Consider the following 19,094-nt stretch of genomic DNA (forward strand, 5'->3'; position numbering starts at 1 on the left):
AAGAAAGAGGTGCATGTGCAAACATTTTCTTCAAAAAGCTAAGAAACTTAACTGGGGTCAGGAGAGGAAGACTAGGGCCAGTTCTGTTCTTAATTATGTAGGGCATGAATTCATACTTGGCTAGCTCTACATGCCAAGCAAATGCCATGCTTGCCCGTTTGATTCTGTTTCTGTTTTCCAGCTTCCTCATTTAAATTAAAATTGTCTAATAGATCCAAGATGCTAGTCTCATAGTTGAACAAAAAACCATAAGTCCCTCAAATGGGATGGTCTTGAACTGATATTTTCTAGATGAAAATAATTCTATTAAAAATAAAAATCAATTATAAGTCCCAATTAGAGAGCTCTAGTGTCTTGTGTGTTATTAAACACATTGTTTGGGCTAGGACAGAAAAGGGTGAGCCAGGCCATGAGCTGGCAGAGTAGCAGGCCTTCAAATCAAGATCGTAATGATGATTTCCACTAGATATGGATTACTATCTAAATACAGCATTTGGAAAGTTTAAGCAACCTGTATCAATGTCATCATTGCAAAAGTGAGGGAAATAGACCCACTTATACTTAGGCTTCTTAAGGAGAAATCAAGGTTAGGAGTTTATTTGCCTCCATCAAAAGAAAAGGATGAACCGTTCATTCTGATCATGTGCCATTCCTCATAGATTGTAGAGTGATTTTTAGGATGGCCAGACTGCTAGATATGGTGACTCAAACTGCAGGTTGGATGAAGCATACCTAGGTTTTAGCAACTGGCTGAACTGGTGATTTTGAACAGGCTTGATGTTGAACTACGTACTATGAACTTACTRGCTTAGGATTGTGCATGTCCCCATCTGGTCCCTGTTTCAGAAGAAAACTGCTCTTCTGTGAATGGCTTTAAGTGGAACATGAAAATTAGAGTATAATTTCTACAAAGCTGAATGTGGATACAAAGCAAAATAGGTATGCAAGTACATAACAGTTAAACACTGAAGTGATCTGCAACTGAATTGGTTGTGCAGTCAACTATTCTGAATAAAGTTAGCTGAAAAATTGCTTTAACCATCATTTCATTGGAGCAAATTCTCCATGACTGAATGACTGAAGTCTTTTGGGAAGGTTGGGAGGGGTCAGGGGACAAAATAACTTTTTTTTTTTTTTTTTTGATTACCAGAAGCAAGGAGAGAGCAAGAGAGAAAGCAGTAAAAAGATATTTCCAGGAAAATTTTAAACATAAGGACAATTTCTTCAATGGAATAAATGCTTCCCCTTTATTAATCATTTTGGTTTACACTATTAAGTACACCTGGTACAGATCTGTTTCTATCTTAGTTTAAGCATTTAAAAATGAAGAGGAAAAGGGGGGTCATTCACTGATTGAAACCTAGCCTAATGCTCTTTTAAAGAGCTACAGGGTAGCACGTCCTCTAATCTAAGTTCAAGGTTAGAGCTGGTATTAAAAGATAAAGCAAATAACATCAAAAAGATTGCTGTTAAACCTAGCTCTTCTAAAAGTGTCGGCTTCTGTTCAGAACTTTTGGCCTCTGGACAAGATACTGCAATTCAATAATAGCTAGCAGAGACTTTCTAGGACTCTCAAGGATGTTTTCCGGCATATAAAAGGAGAGACCTCCAGTGGCTCTGTTCTGTATCATGAAGCCACCGCACATAGGTGCAAGACTTCAAGCAGCATCTCAGAAGCAGTCCTGGCTGACTGGATGGGCTATGAATAATCATAACAACAACGATAATAGAGTGCTTGCATAGCAGTGTGAAAGAATGAAGAGCAAAGAGGATAAATGTGACTCAATCTTCAGCTATCTGCATGGAAAAGTATGATTAATAACTACAGAGGCTTAACACAACCTCCTCAGATAACAAGTAAGGTGGCTTTCTCCAAGCCCTGACTATCCTCTTCTAGTGGGCTTCATTTATTGTGTAGACTAATAACCAAGACCTAAGCACTGCACACTCCAGGGTCTGCAGGAAAAGTGCTGGCCCTAAATGCAATTACATTGGTGAAGACTGCTCAGACAGTGCATTGCTTGGGGCGGGGGGTAGAGAGGCACTGCAGGAAGAGAGAAGGACACACAATATATCCTGCAAAGAAATGAGGCAGGAAGCAACAGTGATCAGCCTTTTTCTATTGATCTGCTAGTGCAAATCACCTGCCATTCAACTGATATTGCTATGAGTTTTCAACCAGAACTGGTGGAAAGTCAGAATATAGTCCCMAGGTGCTAATATCAGGAAAGAGAAGCATTAGTAATGAGTGAATCTGATTGCAATGCTATCCAAAAAGTCAGCAACAATGCCAGATCTGGAGTGTAACTCCAGTTGTCAGTCAGTTTCTGTGCTGGAGAGCAAAGACGCACTCAAAGAAAGCTAGATTCCCCAAAGTGAAAGAGTTCAACAACACAACCCTGGCCCAGGAAGAAAAGACATGACCTTCCAGCTCCCCTGGCTGTATCTCTGAAGTGCAAGCACAGCTGAAGGGAGGCAGCTTTACAGGGCATCTACAGAAAGAGGGTAAGATTCTGATTTGAGCTGCAGTGATGTAAAGTAGCTTAAACTCTGCAAGACTCAGTAGAATTCCTCTGAATTTTCACCTAGCAAGTGAGAGGACAGGATGGGAGCCTCCCTCACTGGGAAGCACATTTCTTAGCTGCACAATGAACATCACATTAGATTATCCAAACTGAAATAATTGTAAATACCCAATTTATCTGGACCCGTTTGTGCTGTCTGCTTAATTGCTGCACTTCAATCAACAAGGACAACGAAATTAGTTTGGACAGGCTCACTTTAAAGACATTACCACTGTGCTATGGCAGCTAGGGTTCAGAGTGCTGATAGAAAAGGTTTAGGCTTAATAAAATAAAAATAAAGAGAAACACACAGCAATACAGATAAATTTGGAATCTCCACTGAGACCCAAGACATTCCCCTTGAAGAGTATCACATCTGCATTTCACTATTAGTAGTTTATTCACATTTCATCCACACTATCTCYTCCCACAAATACATACATTTTCCCAGGATGTGTTGTTCTGCTCCTGACATTTTATGCCCAGCTTTCCCAGGAGTGTCTTAGCCTCTCCCTTGTCAGATGAAGATGCATGCAACATCAAGCAATGCAAGGGTGCAGTTATAGGAAAAATAAGTAGCAGAGTAGCAGAGTAGTACTCAGAGTAGCAGGTTGTTACCACCAGAATGGTGAGACTGCAGGATCCCCCTGCCCACCCTTGTAGAATCAGCACAGGCACAGAAATCACTCTAGTCTCTCCTCAGTYGTTCTAAGGAAGAGCAGACCAGAAAGCATTGCATGAACCCTTCCCACATTGCCTCTTCTCTGTTGGCCAACATGTGCAAAGCACTACAAAGCACATATACACTAAGTCTCATAGTTTCAAGAAACATTGGATTTAGAAGCAGATRGCTCTACTGCTTATATACACAGTGTCTTAAAATGAGAGAAGAATCAGTAAGCTTAGTCCGTCCCTTGTCTGCAAAGAATATGTGATCTCCAAGGCAGAAGTAGTTGGGCAGCAGCATTCCTGCCTTGGCAGCTATAACCTAAACTCATTTCACCAGGCAGGCATTATGTGAACACAGKGTAATGTTTCGAGTAAGTCTGAAAGGAGATAAGAGACAACAAGGACAGACAGGTAGAGCAGGATGTGATGGAGGAGAAAAGGAGGCAATGTTCTTCAGCCAGACATGAAGTACTTGTGTGACTTTACCGAGAGAGGACACTACAAGGGAAYGTGAAAGACAGAGGCAAGCTCTCAGATGTTTACTGAGGAAGATGATCAGTTCCACTGTCAGGATAAGMCAGCTTTACTTTGGCTGCAAGGAAAAGGGCCAAGGGGGGAAAAAAAAAGAGAAAGAAAGATTCCAGTTTCACCACCCTGGAAGCAAAGTACTATTATATTGATCAAAGCTATAAGTGAAATCAGAAACTCATGACATCATGTTTTATAAGATATCAATTTAACAAACATGATCAAGCCATTCACACAATAGAAAAAATAGATATTCACTCCATCAGTTTGAATGAGCAATCTGAGCTTGAAAAGGATTAGTTAYAACTGGACAAGACTTGTTCTGCCAGATCTGCCTACAAAGACAATGACCAAAAAGCTATCTTTTGCAACGAGATACAGAAAAAYATGCAATAGAAAACAGCTTTGAGGAATGGTAGCTTCCCAACCATATGAGGAAAGCAAGGGAGTTCATTTGGAGTTAAAGAATATATGCATCTAGAAGTTAAAATTAGGTACAGAATCAGAGGAATTTAAAGGCATGTGCTTTTAAAAAGGTGATCTTTAATGAAAGAAGTCTTTTTTTTTTTTTTTTTTTAAGGAGTTGAATGCTGAACAGAGTAGGGGAGAAAAAGTATGGGAAACAAGATATAAGAAGGTTCCCATTAAGGAGAAAAATGGGAAATGTGCATTTATTCTTTGAAAAATAGGTTAGGCTTAATTTTGTCTTTGTACTTACAGAAACTAATCAGAAAGATTTGACATTGCTGGGAACCTGCCAAGTACAGCAACTCATACATGCAGTGCCACTGTAAGGCTCTCACTGCAGCTACTCCACAGAGCAAAGCCACTAAGGTAGCTACTTGTCCAAACTGACAGTGCAATCTCATGGCCAGTCATTCTCCACCACTTTCTCCCTGCCAAAACAAGAGCACAGCAGAAGTGAAGCACAGAAGCTAAATAAGTTGCATTATGTCAGGTCCTATCAAAAGTTATCCATATGCAGAGATGGGACAGGCTTTGCCACTCCCAAAGGATTTCTGCTAATTCCTTAAAGGATGTACTTAACTTTAAGCACGGTTAAATGTATGAATCATGCACTTAAAGTATTTAATGCAGGACAGGAGCTTTTTGAAAGTGTTTGCAGCCAATGCCTCCATTTCTTGTGTTAAAGCAGTCCACCTAAACTGTTTTCAACACRCATAGATGTTCCTAGCCTAGGTAGCATTAGAAGCCTTAACAGAAATAGCTCAGAAGTTTCAGCCAGAATTTAAGTCCTTATTGTGTACACTCCCAGAAATTAGCCATGGRCTGAAGTTGCTCCTCAATGTTCAAGTCTGTGCTGTAGTGTTTGCATTGCTATTATAGGGGCTAACTAAACTAAACCAGACCAAGAAATGCCTCTCTGAGTTTCAAATTATTTTGCCACTTTGGAAATACACATATACACTTCCACTGCCACCCAACTTCAGTTCTTGCATATGATTTTAGGAGTAATTTACCTCTCCATGAATATCCAAGAGATTTAAAAGCATGTACACACCACAAAGAAGCACAGAGCAGAAAGCACACACCAACGTAAGCCAGAAGTAGTRCAGTTGAATTTGGTATACCTATAATATAGGCAGGCATTATTGCCACAGATGAAAGGCCAAATCAACAGAGTTGTGTAACATCTTCATCCAAGTGCTTCAGTGATCCATAATGAAGGGATAGCTTAATATTCCAGAGTCACTGCATACTTCATTACAGCATAGTGCAAACAGGTGTTTATGGAAGGGTTATCCTAGGAAAAATGACCTCTGGACTGGTCAGTGTGTGTATAGATAAACAATATTTTCCATATAACACAGTATAAGAAACAGTGGTCTACTACTTGTGAATTCTTCCAGAATATATCCTGTCGTTACTTGAATCACTAGTGCAATATCACTGAAACCTCCTAGTGTTTAGGATTGAGTAGTGTCTAAGGGCTGATACTGTTGAGACACCCAGACACTGACCATCTCCAGTTCCTGCAGTTCAGAGCTGGAACTTCCTCCAGCAGAAAGCCCATGAGAGCTCYCTAATGGCCCAGCAACAGTCAGGGATGCTTAGCATTTTATGAGATCAGATATTCTGATGGAAAGATTCTTGGTATAAATTTGTTTCCTCATTTAGAGCAATGGTACTGGTTCACGATGACATCATTTCAGCAGCGACAAATATAGCTGAATCTGCTCTTTCCTTCACCACATAAATCCCTTGACCTCAATCAGATCATTGCTGATTTACACTTGCGTAAATGAAGTCAGAATCAAAGCCATGGCATGCACAAATGTAGGCCAGAGTAAGCATTACTCACAAACAAGAGAATCCTTCAGAGGAAGGAAAAAAAAGATCATTTTCATGCAAATATCCTTAATAAGGAACAAGAGAYAGAAATAAGAGTATGAATGAAATGCAATCAAGAAATGCTCCAAGATCAGATTTGCTTCTAACTTTAAGAGCAGCTGATGCAGCATCATAAAGTAGCTTAAACCTAAAATTTGACCTACCTGAAACTTGTTATATATAGTTTTTCATCACAGATCTGTGAGCTAACTCARTCCCTTGGCTTGGCTTTGAAGGTAGCTGAAGGTGCTCAGTCACTTGCAGAATCTGAGCTGATTGCTGTGTGCTATGAAAATGGAAACTTTTTTGAGATGTAGGTTTGCCCTCARATCTTTACACATTATCTTTTTATTTATGCATAAACAGTGGCATTATGGTTTGGAGAATAGGAGCCCTTTGATGGGAGGTAAGCTTGACTAGCCTATGGGAGTTTACTGCCATGCATATAAATGAGACCATACAAATATGCAGAACAGACAAGTGAAAATATACAGCATCTCTTTAAAATGAAATACTTTGATTGCTCCAATCACAAGAAGTTGTAAAACTACCCTGAAGAATTAACAGCCTCAGTACATGCTAACTACATCCATCATAAATTCRTCTTTAGTTTCTGTTATCATATCACTGTCTCATGGGACCCTCAGTCCTGTCATCATTTGCCCTTTATAATTTATTCAACTTGTACTTGCCTGAATCCTTTCTACTTATCATTCATCTTTACAGTTGTACATAAAATTAGATTGATCCTCCTATGGCAGACACGTCAGAGAGAAAAGTTGTCAYTGAATAACACATAAAGCAAATGAAGGTCCAGCAACAGCTTTTGTTGAATAGCTTAGAAATTGCCCTTTGAAAGCCAAAAAGGTGTCAAATTGCGAAAGAAAATACAATACATTTAATAATTTAATTTAAGCACACCCTTTTKGAATTCTCACCAAATCTCAAATACAATTGAGAAGCCTAGTTCACATTTTGCACATCTGAGCTTTGTCATAAATCACAAACGCAATGAATACACCAGTCTCAGCTGAGATATAACAGCATGCATTCAACATACTGGTTCTGTCACAATGCTTGCACTGTATCCTTTTGCTCCAAAGCTCTTTGGACTGGATTGCAGAGAGTTTACTTTGTATTCCAGCGGCTGCTGTATAGGGATATAGAAGCCAATCTTTAACTAGTGAAATGGAACTTTAATGTTTACCAAGCAGATAGGACCCAGGTGTTTCATCTCRTCTGGTGAACAGAACAGCACTGTCAAACTACAGGGGTTTTTAGCAAATGGAAAGTGCATATGGTTTCCTCTCCCTCTTTCTTGTCCCCTCCTTTCCACAAAGTATGATCCAAAAATCTTTTGACTGTCTGGTCAGTCAGGAGGAGGAAAAGAGACAAAAATTTTTAACCATGACATTGACACCTAAAGATTTTACAGTACTAGAGAATTTTCTACAGGACTAGTTTTTGCCAGTATCTTACCTCAAAAATCTGTTTTTATTCCTTTTCATCTTCATTTTTAACTTCAGAAAACAGACATGTTTCTCCCAAGGGAACAATTAAATGTGTTTTCTTGCAAAATCTAAAGGGCATGGTGAGCAGGCTGTGTGTTCAGCAGGCTACTTTAATCAATGGAACCCATCCAGCCTGCCACTGCTGACCAAATTGCAATTTACATTGGTAGAAAAAAAAAATTGAAATGAGAACATGCGGGAATATGATACCACTTTTGGCTTAACACAGTGTGCAGGGTGATATGTGGTTTCATGGCTAACAAGCTTTTGGAAAAGCCTTTCAAACATTAAAAAGGACAGTAAGACTGTAAAATTATAGCAAGGTCTGCTTAAATGGGTGAAATTCATGCTATACATGCAGGACTCTTACAAGGTCTGTGTGATACCTGTGTCTCATTTAAGCCTCATTACAAGGATTCAAGAAAGGCTAGATTTTGCAAGACTTCTGTGCTCAGGGGTCTTTCTTCACATATGAATTTTAACGAAGTGAGAGCAATAATATGCACAAGATTTTTGRAAGACTGAGCACTTTAGCTTCATCAGTTTTTAACAAGGGTTTAATAACAGTMTTATGAACCACCTATCTTTTAATGTTAAGGAGTCTTTTTTTGAAGAAGAACAAGAGTGACTATAACAGTATTTGTTTTAGGTGGCTGAAGAGACAAAGAACTATTAAGAAGGAAACACTAATTATGTTCTGAGCAATTTAGTATATCCATAGTACCATTCTTGCTTTCAGAAATATATACTAAAACAACAAAATCCTGCTTATTTCTCCAACTTGAATAAGATCTGCAGATTTCTGAGGTTAATAGTTTCCTAGTAATTAATTTCATAGTTATTCTTTGAGTCTTACAGGGMGGTTTTAACATTATATGAAAAGGCAGTGCCTCCAACCACATATACTCAGACTATTCATTCCCAGTGCCTGACAAAGCCACAAAGAACCAGAGGAAAAAATGCTGCTGTGCTTATCATATATGAGCTCAGTTTATTTGTGCTATAAATAAAAGTAGATCTTGATAGCATAATTACATTTCTCAGCATTATCCTCTGCCATTCACTTCAGAAAGAAAAAAGAAAGGGGAGAAAAAGTTGGCTTCCCTATAATTTGTAATCAGAATGACTACACTTAAAACATAATTTTATTTCCCTGATTTGATTTCCTGTGGAGCTTTGTGGGGCAAATAGATAATGTTATACCAAATCTGCAGGCAGATAATTCTCATGTCCCCTGCACTATCATTGCCTAGATCACTTTTTTCCCTCTGCTTTCCCCAAGATCATGGAATGTGTTTCTGATATTTCACTTTATCACTGAGAGATATATTAGGATCAAAAATCCCAAGGGTGAATCAACTTTTACTTCCCKTACTTTCTCTTTCCCTCTCCCCAAATTACCCTTTTTTGCTTTTATGATGTCAGGGGGGGGGAAAAAAGTGGTTTCCCACTATGAAGGATTAGCACAGATTATGGTGAACAGTGTTAATTATAGGTGGGGAAAGAGAATAGTGCATCTCTCCAATCTGTTCTTGATTTCCCTCGTGTCTGTCTGGCTGGTAATAAGCCTCCTTTAATCTGGCAGTCCCCTTGGTGAAATCAGCACCACGGACAGCAATATTGATTGCTTCTGAGAAACCATCACAGCTGCTCAACCAAATTACCTTTGATATGTGACCTTTAATGTAATTACTGTAACATCAAAGCATTTCTATAAATTATTAAAGAACTAATATACTTCATCATTCAGCTACCCTATTATATGTAAAATAAACAATCACAAATAAAACATTAGAATTTGAATCATCTAACACTCACAGAAGTACTCTTTACACATACATACATACCCTACTATCTTAGTCTTCAATTTTAGGCAAGGCAGAATTTCAAACTGTCCAAAACAGCCTAATTAATCTAAATAAAAAGTATTCAACTGATAATTGTTTTATATTCCTTTCTGGTTCCTACAAAATATCTATCATGCTTCCTTCCTGCCCCAAAACAAAGTACTATAAAGACTTTATTAATCAACACATACCTGCTTGGAAGTCTTTTGATTATTCCACAAGATGACTTTATGTCCCACATATAACACAGAAATATGTGAAACATATTTCTGTCATCTTACAAAGCACATTCAGAAAGTAATTACTGTAAAATATGTGCATGTAGCCACTCCAGTAAAAACACAGTGATACATAGCTAAGAGGCAAGGCATCTGAATCTGGACACAAACTCCCGATGCTTCACTATTTCCATACATTAGCATTCATGTGCATATTATTAAAAATGACTCAATTCTGTTTTATAATAGAAAGAACACAAACAGCAATACTGCAAGGGCAGGGAAACATACAGTTTACTGAGGAGAGGGAAAAGCATCTCAATTTAACAACTCACTGTAGTATTATTTATTTTTTCCTATACGAGACTTGTTAATTTTCCATAGTTCCTCGGTGATACTGTTTGTGTCACAAATGCTGAAAGGTCAAGAGTAGGTGTTATATATGTATTATTTGTGAATTCATGTGAATGAGGACTTAGACCCTTGACCTTACAAGAGCTTCCTATTTTATGGTGATGAACTATGCTTGATATTGTCAGTGCATGTTATCAAATACAGGCAGGTAAGTCATAAATAATTCTTTGCTACTCACATAGGAAACATAAAACAGTATCCAGGCACGATAGTTTATCAAGACACAAGGCTGGTTTCCTTAAATAAACTACAGTGACATCATTCAGAAGATGAGTTCAGGAACCTGGCAGAAAACTGCAGGCATAGGGTTTGCTGGTGGAAAGTAAGGCTTTATCTCAAGACAAATAGAACTGAAAATGAATATGATAGAGATCAGAGCTCAGAACTCTTAAAAACCAGGTTATTTTAGGCATGGAAGATTCTTTGTTCCCARTTCAGCCAGATCCTGGTTTGTTTTACACTTTGGCATAACAAAAAAGCCATCTGAATTCAGCATAGTCAGTCTGGGCTACACATGATAGAAACAAGAAATAAGACACAAAACAAGATGTTCTCACTATGGTCTAGGACCAGGCAACACAGTTTGCAAAATCTTGTCTTAATACAAATCTGGTTGAATTTTGCCATTGTCTGAGACAATAGCTTTCAAAAATCCCTAAAATGCAAGCTAAGATTCAGAAACGTGTAAACATAAAGAAAAGTTCTTTTTTTTTTTTTTTAATCTGAGCCCTCTATAACCTCACTAGTCCACTGACTTCATTGAGATATCACATAGCTTCAAGATGAGACACAAAAGGTATGAGCTCCATATGTGAGCTAGTAGTCTGACTGTTAATAAGGGACAAATAAACTCAGCAAGGACAATTGGAATTTTAGTTAGCATCTTTTAAATATACAACACCATTCACCATAAGCATAGCTCTAGGTTTGATACTTGCACATATGCCACTTTCAAGCTTATTTCAGAAAATTTTGAGTAAATGAAATTGTTTCTCAAAGCATCCCTACTCAAAAGGTGTTTTCGATACATTRAGCTCCATTATTCAGACAGAAAAAAATAAGAGGAAAGTATTATCTGTCAATATCATAATATGAGAGGAGAAAAATTAAATYCTAATAAGACTCAAGTCACTTAGTCTGTGGCTAATTGTTTTTTCTAAAAAAAATAATTCAGAAGTTGTTGTCAGCTGACAGAAGTGTATTTTTAGTGAAAGAAGTATTTACGTATTTACATAAGATACGGCATTCAAGGCAAAGATAGATGCAGATGAGCAGGTGCGTGGGCATCTCCATACTGGCAAGGTTGCAAAGATATAGGTAAATAGACCCAGGATGACAAACAGAACAGAACCAGAAAGCAGAACAAAACCAGCACTATCTTCAGCAGCATGGAGCAACTAGTGCAGCACCTCTCGAGTTCTGTAGAGAGCTAAGTTACGAGTGAACAGACTTGTCTCTCAATATTAACTAATAAAGACTTTTCGGGGCCAGTCACCTGTTATTTTAGATACAACCTGAAACCTTCAGGATTATACTCAAGTACTTGATCACTGGCTTCAGTGAYAGAGTCAAACCAATGCTTTTCCAGCACCAGAGTACTGCACTCAGCTGTTTCCAGTCCATGCATCCCAGCTGAATCTAAATAGTCTTCCCCCTCCCTCCTCCCACTACTGCTAAACTGAAAACCCATATGCCAGCAGGGCAGGTCTTCCCCACATAATACTGATTCTATTTTTAGTTCCACTTGTGCTGTCTAAACCTTAGATCTTGCTCACGTGAATAATTTTCCTCATTATCTTGTGTTTGTCTCCTCTCTCTCTCTCTTTTCTTCTTGTCTCACCGCCTTTCCAATCTGCTACAGCTGCTTGAATACTAAAGTAACTGAGTCAAACCAGTTTGTCATCAGGAATATGTTTTCATTCTGTGATAACTCAATAATGCGATCTGTTTCTTGATTTCTTGCTGCCACACCTTGCTTCAGAGAATAAARATACTGAGAGATAGTACCTGGTAAGCACTTTTAGCATTTCATTAGAGAGGTCAGAAGTCTAAAGCCTTTCCTCACTTGAGCAAGAATTCAGCCCATAACCAGTTAATTACCTCTACCTGTCTCCTGATAAGAGGAAAAAGCTTTTATTTTTGTGCACAGAAACCACTTCAGTGGGCCTGGTGGCATCTTGATTTTATTTGCACAATGCAAACAGTGAGTCATTCAAGCAACCAAAGACATCATGCTTCCAAATCCACACTGGGAACTCCATATGTAACACATTTTAGATTATGAAATATATAYGCGTATATATATAAAATCTGGACTCACCCCTGGCAGTGTCTTCTGTTCATGCAGTGCACTCTGGGCCTTTAGAGCAGACTCCCTTTCGCAGTATGTTAGGAAGGCACAGCCTGTAAACAGAAGGCAAAAATCTCAGTAAGAGCAGTATTTTAGAGCTGATGAGTTTAAAATTGGGATATAGAACGAAGTGCTTTCCCATCATCATCTCATTCCCAGTAAAACAGCCATAAAATTTCTTTTTAGACTCTTCACAAGTGAAGAGTCAAGAAATGAAGCTATCATCACTTCTTCTAAGTCCTGGTGAAGCATAAATATGAATGCTTATTTTTATTTGAATACATGTTTAAGTATCAGGTACACAGGGTTGTGTAGGATTAATGATCTCAGAGAACACATACGGTAGCAAGGTGAGGCATAAGATCCTACTTTTGCTTGAGCAGCAGCATTGGGAGCAAGACCCTTACTGCCATAACATGCTGGAGGTCTCGTGCTCTTCGTTTGCACCAAGTACTTCAAACAAAGGGCATACAAGGACTTAGAACTTCCTACTGCAGAGGACTACACCTATTATTTAGCCTAATTTGCATCCACAAGTAATCTCCCTGTTTGCATTCACACCAGAAAGACACCACCCTGCACACGCTACTGCAAGGGCTCATCGGCTTCTAGCCACGCATACAAAGATGATCACAGCAAAGACCAAAYGATCCAAACATCCATGTTGCTTTACAAATCATAAGGACTCCAGAGCCACTCCAGTAGATCATGTCTTTGGTCTCTCCAGAAAGTTAGCTTATCAACTATAAAGGCTAAAGCCCTGTCATGGTAGAGCAGGGCAAAAACTCTGCCCCAGCTCTCCTGCTCAACCCCGTGCTTCCCCTTCTTGTATAACCAGTCAATGTTGCAATGTCTTGTATCACTTGTGTTTGATGTGATCAGATTATTCCTGCTTACTGCAGTATACTGAAAACCTGCCAGTTCCTGCAGCAAAAGTAGTGCTTGTTATGCAGAGGACATTTTCTCTGAAGTTACTACAGAACATCTGCAATCTCACAAGCTCCTTGAAGTGGAGATATCGTATCTTTCAAGGTTCAGGCAGCATGTCCATCAAGTTGTGGGCATCTTCCAAGAGCAGCACAAGTTTGTTTCCTCGACAGTATCTCTGTACATGTTCCATAACCTAATCTCGACCCACTCACCTTCTCCTCTGCACACATTATAAAATACACAAAAGGTAAGCAAGCGCTAGAACATGAAGTCTTTTGGGCCCAAATCACCACTGTGATCTTGCTGTTCAGACAATATCCACTGTTTCATCCTTAGATAAAGGAGGTTAGGTCCTTAGGTTCCTCATAAAATATTAGTTAGATCTACACTTGCTCCTTTCTACTTTATAGTGTTCTTAATGTGTTAGTACACACCAAGGACTTGATAGGAATTTATACATATTCTTAAAGATTATTTTATGGAAGTCACYCTACTCCCCTCACTATGAAATCATAAGATGGGTGATTGTTGCAGTGTGACAGGGGGCAGGGAGGGAAGGACATTAATTTTTGCCCTATTTCTTACCCTACATTGCTTTCCGAAGGTCTTGTTCCTTTCGGTGTATTCCAGCCAAATATATTATGTCTCAATAATTGTAAGTCTCACGAGCAAAGTCAACAAAGAAGGCAGCTGAACAACAGTAAAAGTCTGTATCCTCTAATTAGAATTATTTGGATTAATTCCCCTCTAACTTTAAATGAATGAGTTTTCRGTTTGTTTGCATCTCCCAGAGAAGGGTAAGAAACTCTGGCAGAGCGTTTACAGCTAGTGGAGGTAATGGATTGAAAAAGATCCTTAAAAGTCACCTATAGCTTGATAATCAAATGGGAAACTATGCTTAAATTTAATTTCAGTGCTAAATCACAGGCTGAGAGCTCTCTGTTGACTAGACACAATAAGAAAGTCTCCCTTTAGTAGCAGACGTGGAACAGCTGATACAGTCTAATTAGGCACATCATAGTGCACTGTTATAGAGATAAACTATGCAGTGTAAAGCTCCCATAATGATAGCTATATTTTTCTCCTTATTGTGATGGCCATGACGACAGTTCAGGGTAACAATGTCCTGCAACTCCTACCACTTCGTGACTGTAATTCAGATGGAGTAGACAGCAGACTCCTCCTCTCTTTGTAAGAGCAATGTTTCCTTCCAAGATCCACAGAAGGTGTGTGTGGGAGTAAGTTCTCAGGAGGGAACAACCCTTATGAAGTCCTCTCCAAAAGATGTTTGTGCAAAGGCTGGAAGTATCAAACTCAAACACTATTTAATAGAATTCATGAAAACGTCACCAACTCCCAAACAAGGCACTTGGGACACGAATTTGAAATGAAGAGGAGGAAATCTAGTCAGGGTTTGCATATGCTCTGACATCAAAGAAAAGGAATGCTTTTTCAGGGGCAAAAGTCTTTCCTGAAGGTTTTCTTAAAAACACCTTACTCCTTAGATTACATCATGCACTTGAATTATACTCTGTCCAGATCTTATTGGGCAAAAAGGTATTTAAAGAAAAATATCAAATTTACTTCAAGTGAATCCTGAGAGCTTAGAGCCCATGAAAAACCTCATTCCAGCTATGGACAGCTGGAAAAACAGAGTTTACTCATTCATGATAAACCTGACACTTGGACTGGAAAAGGCCAGTTTATGGGTGTGGCTTTCGCTGCTCCCATCCTTTTGTCATACCTTCAACTTTTGCATGAAATCGCTTTATAGTATAAAAAAAGAGTATCAGCAAGAATAACATTTTTCTAAAGCATTATCAGCTGGATTGTAATAAAATAGCAGAAACCTATTACTTGATCCTGTAAGAATTTCCAATATTTCAGCTCCTGGTGCACTGGGAAGAGTCACAAGAAGATTGTTGCCTGCCCCTGTCACCCTGCCTCCAACCCCAAACAGCAAAACGCTTGAACTGTCCATGGCATTTTGATGCCTAGTGGAGGCTAGGCATCAAAATTTTGATGCCCTCCATAGGCTGCCTCTTCCGCTGTGAATCAGTATGGCCCATTTAAATCATACAATGCTTCCTGGAGGACACTGCTCAAAGGACAGAGCACCAAGCCTCAAACCCTAATACCACAGGATACAACACTCTGAACTGCTGAGCCCTGAAATACCAGATGAAATAACTATTGGATTTCACAAAGGCAGCAAACTGGTAAAATTTTTTTTCCCCTTCTCATTTTGATTTCTCAGAAAGTTTCAGAATGATCAGTTTTCTCCATAGAAAGTTTTGTTTTTATTCAGAGACACCTATTTTCACTGAACAATCACCTTTATGGAAAATTCTTAAGTAGCTCTACTTAATAGCTCGTTTGCCATCAGCTGTTTGGGGTGGATATGAATCTGACTGCTGGGTGAAAGGCTTCATATCCTATTATAAATCAGTTGCATGATCGAGCCCTGCAGAACAGCCTAGTATAATCAGTATTTCTGAACACATCAAGGAAAGATAGGGTGAAGGCTATGCATTATTTCTGTCATCTACTTGCATGGGTGATAATGACTGAGTACAGTGCTTGAGAATTATATCTGAATTTGAACAAAAAAATCTAATTGACTAATTATTGATAATGAAGGATTTGCTCCTAGCTGTTCCTAATTTCAATTCCATTTCTTTCAAACATGCCAAGTTTTCCAGACATGTGTCAATCAGCTGAAAGATGCTTTGTTTGGATTGTCTTTCCAGCTGTTCATTTGCTACCAGTGGACAGCTCTTTGGGCTAGTGCATAAACATCTGGAAACTCCCAGCTGGCAATTAACTCTCAACCTATTGAACTGCAGTCTCTTGGAAACATGAGAACACATCAAGTGGTCTCCTGGGAAACAAGGTTGTTAAAGAGAAAGAGGAAATAAAAACAGGAGCTGGAGATGGAAAAAAAAGAAAAGCTTTATTTTAATTTTACCTCCAGGGAATTCAATAACATAAATAATAATTGCATGGAATACAGATGGATAACGATCGCACTTATGGTAACCTCAAACCCAGAATAAGTTTCCTGAAGATTTTTGCACAAGCCTGGGAGGCAGAACAGTTAGGAGCCACACAGAAGCTGAACAGCATTCATGGAGAAACAGAATTATTTCACCCTGCTAGTACTCAGTTCATCCTGGGACAAAGGCAAAACCTTTTAACCCTGTATCTCAACACTCACTTCAGCGCATCAGTTTCCTTTAACACTGATATTCAGTCACTTTCAACCAGATAAGCATCTCCCAACAGTTAAGAAGCACTGCTCACTTATCTCAGGTTTAGCTGAAGTTAGTTATCCAAGAGTCTACCATCAATGGCAAGAATTTAACCTAGCATAAATGAGAGGAATAAACCTCTGAAGACACTTGTTCTCTGCATTGAGTGCAGGACTCCAGCACAACAATCTCAAGTGCAGACTTTTAGCTGCAAGGTTGTACATTCACAGCAAAAGATTCAATCCGTGAATACCTCTAAATTTCCAGCTACCTCAAGTATGTGCATTTTCTGTACTTCAATCCTTACTATATATTGTGGGAGATGAAGATGATGCATACTGGCCACATCAGTAACTAGTTAGGGGCTTTCTCCCCCCCCCCCTTCTTGTTTTAAGTCTGGCAGACAGCCACAGGTATCCTGGCAGACTCTCTTCTTTGCCTGTTGTTTAGGCCAAAGAACAAGCAGTTAGTGACTTATGACCTTGCCTTTGCCTGACGTGTGTTTTGGTGATATTAGAATTACATAACCTCACGAGAAGCATGTCTAATTTCCATATTTTTGGATATGGAAGCATCGTCTGGAATTTAGACTATAATCATGAGGATCTTTTCCAGGTATTTGCTGTATGTCTGAAAAAGTAACTGAAGGTCTAACCTAAATCTAATGAGAAAATACTTATACACTTCAAGAGGCTTTGGAACAGTTCCTTAATCTTTCTGAGCCTATGTTTACTCACTGGTGTTATAATAGCAACTTTAAAAGTTTGTTGCGTGCTTTGAGTGTTTTGGATGAAAGCCAGAAGAGCTGTAACAAATTCTGAGCTCAGGGTATAAGTACAGTCAAGGAGAGAGCACTGTATGTAACCCAAAACCATCCAGTTACACCAAAACATAAATCAGGGGTTCATGATTTGCTGTCATCTGTTGCCTCTTCTGGGAGAATCCTTGGCTCAGACACTGACCTAAACTAAATCAGTGATAATCCAGAAGAGCTAAGAACCTTAGTTTTTGAGGAGGTTGGTTTCAGAGGTCTAATCCAGTACATTTGATTCAAACATTTGCGATAGAGTATGCAACACAGCCGGTTTTTCCACAGCTCAGCTGACAAGTAATAACTTCTGAAATTGCAGCATTACTTTTGATATCTGTAAGTGTAACTAAAATAGGAATCATCACCTAAGGAAAAAAAAAGCTGTTAAAAGGCTGTCAACATAGAGCTCTTCTCAGTAAAGGACAAGCAGCTTTATAGTTTGAGTTACAATAGTACTCATTGACTCCAACAGCAGTATTTTCCAAATTAGCCTTCTTATTGTGTCTTATGCTAGACTCTAGCATAGCATGTGAACTGGTGACCACACTGTTAAAAGCATCTCAGAAGGAAAAAAAAATAAAAAAAAATAAAAACAACAACAACAAAATCAATTCATACAGCATCCACTATTGTAGGCAGTTTTCCTTACCGCCTTTAATGTACCTAGCTTCCCAAAACCCAGAGGCAGAGACTCCAGCAGCCCAAAATGAAATTCAAGAAAGCAAACCACAGTTTAAGTACAGCTCTTCACGCCTCGATGCTGTATACAGACAACAGGAAAGAACGATAACTATGTATAACTTAGATCACTTGCTAGTCACATCCCGACTTAATAACTGCAATCTTGTAGACAAGCAGTTTTAAGAGAGAGAAACTTCCCTCCGCAGAAAACAGGCACCCTTGGTTGTTCACAGGCCTGAGACATTTAGTGACGCCTTGCTCTGTGCGCCCTAATTATATTTAGGGTATTTGTCCAAAGTTTGCAATAAGTCTTTGGTGGACCAGAAAGGTGTTCCCTCTTCCAAGCCCTAGGTTTCTGTTCTAGGAGAGCACTTCCCCCAAAATAAAAACAATTCCTTGCTCCAACATTCACCAACCTGTTATACAGAGAAAGATTTTTAAGAAAACTTCTGCCTTAAAATCAACGTCTCAGATTGTCTCTCATCTGGCATTTCAAAGTGAGCAAGAAACCTTTTTTTCCTGTTTAACAATCCCAGCTCTAAATGTCTAGTTTTGAAACAATTCTCATTTGCTCTGTCTGTAGTGGACTGCCCATGGTTTAATCATTTGAAGTTTTCAGATTGAGCTGAATTTTCTTGAGGGGGACACAATCAATAAAAACTTTTGTAACTGGAAGTGTTTTATCCAATTTCTTCATCTGCTGCTCTCCTAGTGATTAACTACCTTCTAAAGAAAGTGAACATCTTTTCTAGTGAAGAACATTCACTTGATGAGAACTTTTTCCTCCATCTCCCCTGCTGCACAACCACTGAACACTAACTGTTTAGAGGGAAAGACAGGAATAAAGTCTTTCCAGATATCAGCTTCCCTGTCAATTATGTTGCAAGGCAGATTAACATCCGAAATGCCCTGCTGTGTGGAATGCTAATTCTTTTTCCTCTTATGTTATTTGCCATTAACTATTATGA

The 19,094-nt window shown here is 38.9% G+C and overlaps 1 protein-coding gene across 1 annotated transcript in view; it reads right to left on the reverse strand.

Annotated features, from left to right (window-relative positions):
• The window catches only part of CELF4 (CUGBP Elav-like family member 4), a 710,880-nt gene that overhangs the window by 609,156 nt on the left and 82,630 nt on the right, over window positions 1–19,094 (reverse strand). The window contains exon 2 of the mRNA XM_085321945.1: window positions 12,424–12,506. Coding sequence (XP_085178071.1) covers window positions 12,424–12,506 — 83 coding nt within the window. The remainder of the gene's footprint in view (window positions 1–12,423; window positions 12,507–19,094) is intronic.

Source organism: Rhea americana, unplaced genomic scaffold, assembly GCF_003343005.1.
Source record: "Rhea americana isolate MKP2758 unplaced genomic scaffold, rheAme1 scaffold_73, whole genome shotgun sequence".
Classification (NCBI taxonomy): domain Eukaryota; kingdom Metazoa; phylum Chordata; class Aves; order Rheiformes; family Rheidae; genus Rhea; species Rhea americana.